This window comes from Pinus tabuliformis, chromosome 9 (assembly GCF_031772625.1).
Source record: "Pinus tabuliformis cultivar Carrire ecotype Pingquan chromosome 9, CPIR1, whole genome shotgun sequence".
Taxonomy (NCBI): domain Eukaryota; kingdom Viridiplantae; phylum Streptophyta; class Pinopsida; order Pinales; family Pinaceae; genus Pinus; species Pinus tabuliformis.
The window spans coordinates 195,923,762-195,934,868 of NC_142307.1; the positions used below are offsets into that span (position 1 = coordinate 195,923,762).

Genomic DNA, 11,107 nt, shown 5'->3' on the forward strand with positions numbered 1-11,107 from the left:
ATTTAGACGAGGACATGGGAGGGGGAAAATGATATAGCGATTGATCCAAAACTAATACCCGATATGTTAACTTTCAGATAATCCCTCTCACGATTGAATCATAGTAAAATAAGATAGTAAAAGCTTAACCTGTTAAATCGAGATTTTGATAGTGATGAATACAACATTTACTAAGGTCATGACAAAAGAGTTCAACAATCTATACCACTAACATCAAGCTACATAAAAGACTTGGTATTCTTTATTAAACATTTACATGTGCCAAAAATGAAAATAAAAACCATTGAATAGCTGTGTGTATTGCCACCGAGCGACTTGAATTTTTTTTTAAATATACAAAAGAAAAAACACATCCTAATTTCCAAAAATGGAGGCCGAGTGCAACTGTTGCATATGCAAGTCCCAATTTGGCAAGGCCTTGGAGCCCTAAACAACATAAGTCCGTTGAATGAATGAAGAGCGGTCAAAATGCTTTTCGCAACAATCTGGTGATATAACGTTAGATAGATCATTAGTTGTTGCGGGGAGGAATCAAGTGAGTCTTAGGAGTGGATTACATTCTTCATGATGTTGAAGCTTCTCAGAACCTTCTTCTCCCGCTTGAAGTGCAACTTCACCCTCCACCTTTACTCGGTCTTGCTGCATCTGAGAAGACTCTGTTTGGGCATGCTTCTCTGATTCTTTTACAGGTGCTGACTGTGGATCCCCAACAGTTGGCATTCCCTGAACATTTTCAATTTGCATAGAATTACTCGCTGTTATCTTCTGTTTTGTTTTGGCAGTCTCATTCTCTTCGGAGACTGATTGTACTCCTCTATCCCTTTTTCTTGGAGGGGCTTCAACTGGAGAAGTCAAAACAACAGAACCAACACCCTGAGAGGGAAAAATGTTAGGTACAGTGCCCTGAGAGACAGAATCATCTGCAATATGACTCTCATACATTAGTATCCCAATAAAAAATTAACAACAGTATCATCAAAGCAACATGCAAGATAAAATAATTCACATAACAGAATATGTAGCAACCCACCAGCCTGTGCTTCAAGTGCCTGTAAGGCTACTCGGGCAGCGTTCGTTTGTGCTTCCTTTTTAGTGTTTGCAGCACCCCCGGTATATTCAATCCCAGAGACTTCAACAGTACATACATAAGTTGGCGAATGCAACTTTCCAGAACCTTCGCAGCGATAGTTAGGAAGTGGTAAACTACGCTTTTGTGTATACTCCTGAAGCAGATTCTTATATCGTCCCATCTCATGCTGGCATGACAGAAAATAAAATGCCTGAGCATTGCCATTACAACATTCAAAGAAGGAGCTATGGCAAAGTTCCAATTACTCTTTTTTACAGAATGACCATACATCAATTCAAGAAAACTTACGAAAAAAGATAACTGCATTTCACTATTTAGCAAGGATTTTATATTTCCACATCACCATGGCATTTGACACAAATGGTTGTCTATGATCATTTATAGTGTAATTTAAGCATAAGTGTTGCACCAGAGGAAAGGAATGAACAAGCTTACCTTCTTGTCTGGAAGGTAAGAAAGAAAAATGTACCTTGTGTTTGTAAAAAATAAAGACAGAAAAGCTACCTATTAAATGACAAAGACAGAATGAATAGCTACTTTATTAAATGACAGAGATAGAATGAATGGCTACTTTGCTAAATGACAAATATACAATTATTTTTTTGTTGCAAAAAGCTTCCAGAAACATGTCCATTGGGACAGTAACTCGTAACAGGGATTTCCAGCTTGGATTCCATGTCTGAGGGGTATTTACTCAACCATATTTGCCTGGCACTTGCACCCAGTCTCGTCCATTTCCAGCATTGCGTTAGGGTGGAGTGGAGTACAGTTAGAATGGAACGAACCCTAGTAAATGGCTCAACACTCCATCAATCTGACCAATAATCCAAGGCCCCTTGCTAGTTTTTAAAAGCAATCACTGCCATTTTTAAGAAAAATCTAGATTTTTCTAGCTACCTAGGAGAATCCTGAAGAAAACAGGACAGATTTCAAATATCAGCATCATAACAGAACAGCCTCGTCTTTAGAACCAAACCTTTATGAACTGCATATGTATGCTTTGATAGATGAATCAGAGAATAGAACTAGCAAGGTAAAGACCAGAGTATGCGGATCAAGCATAATCCTGAGGAGAAGCAATCAATCTTACAAAGTGAATTCAACCCTGACAAAGTGAATTCAACCCTTATAAAATTTCTCTTTAACCCGAAATACAAGAAATGAGTTCAACCCAAGCTCCCTAACCCAACTTAACTAGCCCCTAGTGAATTCACCCATGAAATACAATAAACCACTGCAAGTTATTTTCAGAACCCATTGTGCTTGTCGTTTAGTGGAAGCTCAGACTGATTGTCGTGAAGATGATCCAAGTTCGAATTCAGGCTGGCAGGCTGCCGGTAAAACTGTCAGAAAGCCCTGGAATTCTCACAAAGCAGAAAGAAAACGCTGGAAATACCACAAAGAAGCAAGCAGCTGCATTTGCCAGGCTGAGGAGGGTTAACACTGACGAATTTGCAGAGCATGACTATGTTACCAGAAACGAAAACGGAACGGGAAACGAGAACGGTACGAGAAACGAGGTTTGGAGGTTTCGCATATAAGAAACGAGGAGAGAGAAAAACACCATATTAAAGGTGAATAATATAAACAAAGCATTAATCATAAACCTGCAATGTTTCTGCTCATGAAATTGTAAAAAAACAATTGTAAATACTAATTTAGTTTTAAGAAGGAAGTGATAATTTTGATTATGAAGTAAATTTTCTATGATAGTTTTTTTTTCTGGCTGAATTTTCTATGATAGCCAGACATCATAGAAAAATCCCTTTATGATTACTTGCAATCCTGTTCCAATGCTAGCGGCTATCATACGCATAGACAGAGAGATATTAAATGACATCTAAATAAGGAAGAATGGTCAAACACAATAGGATTTATTCTCTTACCAAAATCAGCTTTCCACGCAGGTGTAAACGCTCAAGGTTAGGGAGCCTCGAGACCAGGTTGAAGAAAGGAACCACTTTAGGGAATACTTTAGCCTCACGATCTTCATTCCCAAGATGGAACACAAGCACTTTCAATGATCTTAACGTTCCTACTAATTCAAGAAATCTGCTCACGTAGAAATTGTATCTCATTCTTGAATGCAACCTCAACTCAATCAAATTGCTACCACTGCCCATTTGGAGGGTTTCGATCATTGGGGAAATCTCATGAAATTTCAATCCATTCAATCTCAAGTCTTTAACAGACATATTGGCCTTCAAAGTTCTAAGTTTAGGGCAATTGACTGTCAATGGTTGTGGCTTATGGAACTGTAGAGCTAAATCTCTTAGGTTGAGAGCGGAGATTGGATTTTGCAGGCCAACGCAATCCATAAAGTTGAATTTACGAAGAAGAGGGCAATGTGAAAGCAAGCGGGCTAAAGAGTCATCTGTCATTGTGGTATGGCGTAAGGTGCACTTAGTGAGACGCCTGAATCCGGAAAAATCAGTTGGAAAAGTGGTGAGAATACAAGTCTTCAATTTGAGGACAGTGAGACGAGTGCATGAGAAAAGGGAACGCGGCGGGGTTTCCATTTCATAGGAATAATTGAGAGAGAGGCGTTTAACATTCTTCCGGGCAACGCACCGCAGCCATTTCAATACGTGTTTGGGTGTAAACCGCCGCGGGGCATGACGGAAAACGAGGTCCCAGGAATGGCGACGAGGCCCCATGGAGAGATCAAAAGAGTTGAGATCTGATTTATGCAATCCTGTTCCAATGATTATCCATTGTTCCGCCCCTTTCTAAGCAGTATAACCAAATATGCCATAATTTTATCGCACTCTCAAGTTGAATTAAATAAACCGAGATATAGAGCATGACCCGGCGTATATTTAAGATCACTGATATTGCAAATAGTTTTAACATCACGCATGACATCTCATTAAAAAAAACCAGAGATTGAAGTTCTTAGGCAGTACCTTTTGACAATAGCACTGACAATGCTGTTGAAGATAACTCAACGGGGGCGTGAAGCTGCTTGGCTCTGATCTGTGCCTTGCTTGTGCCTTGCTTGCATCTGAGTAATGATGGGTTCGCTCTGGTCTTCTGCTTAAATCCTTGACAACTGGTGTTTTTCTTTGACAGCGCTCTCACAATACCTTCTGTTCTCTCAAAAATACAGCAGTTCTTTCTTCAGCTGTGGCTCACAATACGCTGGAGTGGTTAGGCTTAATTTCCAGAAAACTAACAGTCCACTGCAGCAGACTAACAGTGAACTGCGAATTAAACTGGATTCAACCCTCTGTATCCAAAAAACTAACAATCAATTGCTAATTAAACTCCATTTAACCGACGGTTTGAAAAAATTACATTTAACCCGAGTTCGAAAAAATAAATTTAACTGCAAGTCTATCTGGAAACGGCGAGAAGAAACGGTTTCGTTTCGCGGAAAACTGTTTCTTGCCCGTGGAAACGAAAACGGCCGTTGCAGACGGCGTTTCTAGCATGGTTGCGTTTCTCCGAAGGTTTCTGCCCAGAAACAGCGGACATCGTCCCGTTTAGCATGATGTCTTGAATTATCTTTTCTACATGATTCCTTTTTCTGTGTAAATTTTTCTCTGTTCTCTTACAGGGTTTTCTTTCCCCTTTTCAGATATGTCGGGCATTATAATGTTCAAGAACCAGTTGCTGCAGAAAGCATCCCTGCCCAAGCCTTCTTACAAGACTACACAAGAAGGGCCTGCCCATTGGCCGAAATTCACGTCAACTGTTATTGTCAATGGGATCAGCTATGTTTCTCCTCCCTCAGATTTCAGGAACCGCAAGGCTGCTGAGCATGCTGCAGCGCGAGTTGCTTTAGAGGAGTTGGGTTTCGTTCCTAATCCACTGGTAAGTTCTCTGTACCTGCATCTTAAGACTTACACTCATGCTCTGCAAATTCGTCAGTGTTAACCCTCCTCAGCCTGGCAAATGCAGCTGCTTGCTTCTTTGTGGTATTTCCAGCGTTTTCTTTCTGCTTTGTGAGAATTCCGGGGCTTTCTGACAGTTTTACCGGCAGCCTGCCAGCCTGAATTCGAACTTGGATCATCTTCACGACAATCAGTCTGAGCTTCCACTAAACGACAAACACAATGGGTTCTTAAAATAACTTGCAGTGGTTTATTGTATTTCATTAAGTTTCAGAATGCTTCTACTCATTATGAAACTCTAAGAATGCTTCTACTCATGAAGCTCAGACTGATTGTCGTGAAGATGATCCAAGTTCGAATTCAGGCTGGCAGGCTGCCGGTAAAACTGTCAGAAAGCCCTGGAATTCTCACAAAGCAGAAAGAAAACGCTGGAAATACCACAAAGAAGCAAGCAGCTGCAGTTGCCAGGCTGTTAACACTGACGAATTTGCAGAGCATGAGTGTAAGTCTTAAGATGCAGGTACAGAGAACTTACCAGTGGATTAGGAACGAAACCCAACTCCTCTAAAGCAACTCGCGCTGCAGCATGCTCAGCAGCCTTGCGGTTCCTGAAATCTGAGGGAGGAGAAACATAGCTGATCCCATTGACAATAACAGTTGATGTGAATTTCGGCCAATGGGCAGGCCCTTCTTGTGTAGTCTTGTAAGAAGGCTTGGGCAGGGATGCTTTCTGCACATATTCCTGCAACTGGTTCTTGAACATTATAATGCCCGACATATCTGAAAAGGGGGAAAGAAAACCCTGTAAGAGAACAGAGAAAAATTTACACAGAAAAAGGAATCATGTAGAAAAGATAATTCAAGACATCATGCTAAACCAGGAAAACAGAATAAATACTTCAAGTGTTCACCTCCTTTGGTCATGGAAATTTGGTGGGATCTCTGCCTCTTCAACCTCTACGAAGACTTCTCCTGTGCCCTTGTAATGGCATGAATGTTGTGACAGTGCATCATAATAGTGCCTGCGTTTCCTGAGAAGGAGGATAAGCGGGTGAATTCACTAGGGGCTAGTTAAGTTGGGTTAGGGAGCTTGGGTTGAACTCATTTCTTGTATTTCGGGTTAAAATAATTTCTTGTGAATAAATACAGTAATTTATTGGGGTGAATAATTTCTTGGGTTGAACTGATTTCTTGTATTTACAGTAATGTCCCAGAATGCTTTTAGTTCAATGCGACATGGTTTAGGGTTTAAGCCAGTTTTACTGGTTCAGATCAGACCGCAAGCGGAGAGGAAGGGCTGCATTTAAGAAAATAAATATTTTCCTTCTAATAGTGTAGAGGCTGACCGGCTGAGTATTCATAAATACTTTCCCTCTAATAGCGTAGAGGCTGACCGGATGAGTATTCATAAATACTTTCCCTCTAATAGCGTAGAGGCTAACCGGATAAGTGGTCAATGAACTGAAAATTTAATATTTTGTAACTTCTAATTTACGTTTTTTAAACTGAATTTGATTTTACGTAGATTTGGGTAAAGACTCCATTATTTATTTTCATGTTTTTAATATATATATAAAGAGAAATTGTTTGTAATATTTAAGGTTATTAGGTAATAACATTTAAAATAAAAAATCAAGTATTTATGAAGAATATTGGATTTTTTTTTTTAATTATTATGTTATTTTTTTTAAAGGTGGGAAAATTTATCATGTCAAACTATTAATTACGAAAGTTATTTTTTTGCTGCTATCTTGATGCAAGTTGACGAAAACTAGGCCACCATTATTCAAGGGAGGCCATCTGGAATAATCCGATGTGGTCCTTAAGGGGGGCAGGGTTCACTACTATCAACCAGGTCACAGTTATTCAAGGAAAACCAAGCCACCTGGAATAATCCAATGTGGTCCGTAAGGGGGCAGGATTCACTACTACCAGTGTGGTCCGTAAGTCCGTAAGGGGGCAGGATTCACTACTACCAGATGCCTTTGGGGCAGGATTCACTACTACCAGATGCCTTTGGGTCTTAGGCAGTTAACCTGTTTCCTTACCTCCAAGAAAGACGAGCTCTTAGCCAAACATAAGCAGTTTTAAGGCATACTCTCGTCCTAGTGATTTCTGGCTGTTATATACTCTCGTCCCAGCTATTTCTCACTGTTATCCTAATGCAAGCTGACTCATCACCTTTATCCTTATTTAAGGAAAAACAGACCACCGTTATTCAAGGAAAACCAGGCCACCTGGAATAACCCGATGTGGTCTGTAAGGGGGCAGACTTTCACTACTACCAGATGCCTCTGGGTCTTGGGCAGTTAACATGTTTCCTCACGTACGAGGAAGAGGAGCTCTTAGCCAAATATAAGCGGTTTTAAGACATACTCGTGGTCATTTTATATGGTATTGTTTTTTTATAAAAAATATTTCTTTAATTTGTGTTTATATAATTTTAAGAGTTCAACACATTGTACTATTTTTTTAAAGTGGACGATTGAGTTTTAATAGATTTTTTTTATAGTATTTGGAGAAAGTTATTTGCTTAATTTTTGTTGATATAATTTTAAGAATTTGATTTATAATAAAGTTGTTATGTTTAAACCAATTGAAATCTATTTTAGAATGTTCACAGAGTTTGGACTGAGAGTGAATAGGTGCATTGTTAAGGCACTCCATCCAAGTGGGTGTTAGCCTACTAAAAAAAGATAAATATCGATTTAAGATGAATATAAGTTGGTTCAATTTGTTTAAATGTTATCACTCAGGGATATGTTTTAAATGTTATCACTTAAATATGTATGTATGTAGTTATTTCTTTCTTAATGATGATGTTTAAGATTTCTGGATAATTGTGTGTTCTCATTGAGATGTCCAACGTTTCTGGTGAACACTTCGCCCATCTTTAGGGGCATAAAACTTAATTTGATGATGGCTAAAAGTGTTAGGCCATAAATAAATAGAGATAGAATATTACCATTAGAGATAAGATATAACAGTTATGAATAGTGAAAAGGATTTGGACGTGGATATAAGAAATGTTAATTTATTTTATTTTATTATTAATTACTGAATATTTGGTGGATAGAGAAATATAATGCAATTAACTTAATACAATTAAATTAAAATGAAATCAAGTAATAAATAATACATTTATTTTTTATATGGTTGAATTAAAGATTATATTTAGAGACGAGAATGAGAGTAGTTAGGTGTTTTACAACCCATTATATGTGGGAGAAATGTTTTGAAATTTGAAAAATTACAAATCAATTATGTATGTATGTAGTTATTTATTTTTTATTCAATTTATTTTTTTGTTGTTTAAGATGGATCCAACTTCTAAATTCGGGTTTCTGTGATCATAATGAATTAAGAGTCGTAGAAATTGCATAAGAGAAATTTTTGGCCGATGCCTTTCGGACCAACAAGTGTGGTTCATCATTAGGATCAGATGAATAGGCACACCATATTTTTCAAAAACTAGTTGTTTAATATATTCGTTACTAATTAATATTTGTTTTTAATAAATTAATAAATTAATATCATAATCTAAATATTATTTTCAAAAACTAGTCGTTTAATATACGCATTACTTAATATTTTCTTTTAATATATTAATAAATTAATATCATAATTTAAATATTATTGTTCAAATATAGTCATTACTTGAAATTATGGTCTCTACATTGCTCTCTATTTAAGCCTTTGCCATCGTCTGCCTCTTCATCTGGTCCTGATGATGAACCACACTTGTTGGTTCGAAACGCGTGGATCAAAAATTTATCTTATGGATCCAACTTGTAATTTTTTTATTGTAATGTTGTTCATTCCATTATGCCTTGACAACTTCTCTCCCATACTGGTTGTGTAAAGCATTTCGTTAGTCTAGGTACAACACAATTTCACCAAGTAAAATAACTCATTAAGACATCCACTTTTACCAAATTCATTTAGACCTTGGACCATTAACTTATTTCTTTAATTTAAGGAAGGCAAACTCTATACTTTAAAACCAAATTATAGTTTTAACTAATATTCATAAGACAATCCATATCCTCGTCTAAATTTTATGTACAAGGAGAAAGCTTAATTTGATGATACAAGGAATGTTAGTCCATGAAGAAAGCTTAATTTGATGATACAAGGAATGTTAGTCCATGAATAAATAGGATAGAATATGACCATTAGAGATAGGAATGAGAGTAGCTAGGTGCTTTACGACCCATTATGTGGGAGAAATGTTTTGAAAATTCAAAAAATACAAATCAACTGTATGTATGTATTATTCAATTTATCTTTGTGTTGTTGTTTAAGATGGATCCAACTTGTATTTTTTTTAATGTTTGAATGTAATGTTATATTCATTCCATTATTTCTTGACAACTTCTTCCCCATATGGGTTGTAAATCTCCTCGTTCCCCCATGTTGGGTTGTAAGGCTCCTTGTTGCATGTTGTGGTTGTGCTGGTGGCGGTAGTCTGAGGTGGCTTTGTTGCTGTTGTTGGATGAGTTGTAGCATCTGCTGGAATTTTCTCCCTTCAGTGTCGTTGCGGGTGGATCATACACAGAAGGAGAGCATAGTCAAGGTTGATGATGGCAGGTACTGTGAAGGTTGTGGTGCATGTTGTGGTTGTGGTGGCGACGATAGTCTGTGGTGGCTCTATCATTGTCATTGGATGAGCTGCAACATCTACTGGAATTTTCTAACTTCAGCGTAGTTGCGGGTGGGTCATACGCAAAAGGAGAGCATAGTCGGGGTTAATGATGGGATGGTAGGTAGACTATTCTTACGTTTCTACTCTAGTACTCCGACCTAGTTTTGTATGGTCATTTCTCCTAGGTTTTTGGATGCTTTTACAATATCTTAGGAGGGACTTATAAGTTTCAGCTTTGATGAGTTATTACATGATATGGATACCCCCTTCTAATGAAGATGTGAATACCCTCATACTATTACAAATCATAGTATTAATATTATTGACCATTATTATTTCCTTCAAGATGGTATATCCCCTAGTTATATGATTTCTTTCACTTACGAGGACACCACACTCTACCATATTTTGTATTGGTTTCATAGTCATCGTTAATTGTTCATGTTTTCCACCTGCGATGAACCCACCCCCCCCGCGGATCTCTGTTGATACGAAACCTCCATCTGAACAACTCTTTTCTTGCAGCTCTGCCCTGAGAACCTGTGGATTGGGATACTCTTGTTGTAGCGACTATGAAGGTTGTGGTGCATGTTGTGTTTGTGATGGTGGCGATAGTCTGAGGTGGCTCTTGAATCTTCTGCTTAAGAGTATGAACTTGATCCCTGAGCTAGACCCTCATGGATACAGATTTCCCATCCAGGGATTTTATAAAAAATTGGAGAGGTACTCCCTTTGGCAGATCTAGGGCTCGACATTTTGGTTCCATCTACTCTTTTGACATGACCTGGAAATTAAAGGTGGAGTGGGGATCCGATAATGCTTTCTTGGATCTGTTGATAAGACCACCTATCCATTCAACTAAAAGAAAAATTTCCAACCAAAGATGGCATATGATTATGCATATAGATCTGGCTCTGGACACGGGGGATTCACTTAGTGAACCTTTGACATATCACGTGCATTCATGGCATATTAAACAATACCCTTAATTTGGCTAAATATTGGAAAATCCCTCTAAAAATCACATTGTTTAACCCCTTACCAATATGAACCCAATACAACTTCCAAATTTAAAAAACCCCTACTTTCACTAGATATTGTAGGTATCCATTTTTTCATTAACATTTTTTATACCCCTTTATATTTTTTCATTAACTTTGAGCTCCATTGTTTATATTTTCCAATATAAAAACCCTTTACCCCCTATATACCCCCAATATATTATGCCATTTTTTCCTCAATATATATCTCCCAATATGAACCCATGTGGTATGATATTTCTCCCCCAGTGAAGCCCTCGTGGCTCTGGAAGAGAAAGGAATTGAGAGCATCCCTGCCACCAAAAGTGTCAAGGAACAATATCCAATCCTTTCGATTCCCAAATATCGACAGATCTGAATGGAACCCATTTTCTTATGATTGGATGTCATCCATTGGATCTTTGATGGGAGGTTGATCCGGGTTTTGCGACTAAGCTTTCTTGAAAAGCATGCTCCCTCATCTTTGATCAGGGCCTAGTTGAAACCGAGACATCAC

General features: G+C 38.0%; 1 protein-coding gene across 2 annotated transcripts; it reads right to left on the minus strand.

Moving 5' to 3' along the window:
• Positions 1 to 325: 325 nt before the first annotated feature.
• LOC149147815 (double-stranded RNA-binding protein 3-like) lies at positions 326 to 6,074 on the minus strand. Of its 2 annotated transcripts, none has more exons than XM_089438206.1 (4): positions 5,825 to 6,074; positions 5,462 to 5,706; positions 1,031 to 1,256; positions 326 to 920 (listed from the first exon to the last, which is right to left on the minus strand). In XM_089438206.1, exons 2-4 carry the CDS (start codon positions 5,702 to 5,704, stop codon positions 532 to 534), a joined length of 858 nt encoding a protein of 285 aa, XP_089294332.1. In that variant the 5' UTR covers positions 5,705 to 5,706; positions 5,825 to 6,074; the 3' UTR covers positions 326 to 531. The 2 variants fall into 2 exon arrangements, with proteins under 2 accessions (XP_089294332.1, XP_089294331.1); XM_089438205.1 differs by having other exon boundaries at positions 327 to 920; positions 5,838 to 6,073.
• Positions 6,075 to 11,107: the final 5,033 nt, after the last annotated feature.

Coding starts and splice junctions, on each gene's coding strand:
- LOC149147815 (XM_089438205.1), bottom strand. Junction 1,257..5,461: donor GTTTCGTTCCTAATCCACTG/GTAAGTTCTCTG, acceptor CTGTCATGCCAG/CATGAGATGGGACGATATAA. Junction 921..1,030: donor GGCACTTGAAGCACAGGCTG/GTGGGTTGCTAC, acceptor GTCATATTGCAG/ATGATTCTGTCTCTCAGGGC.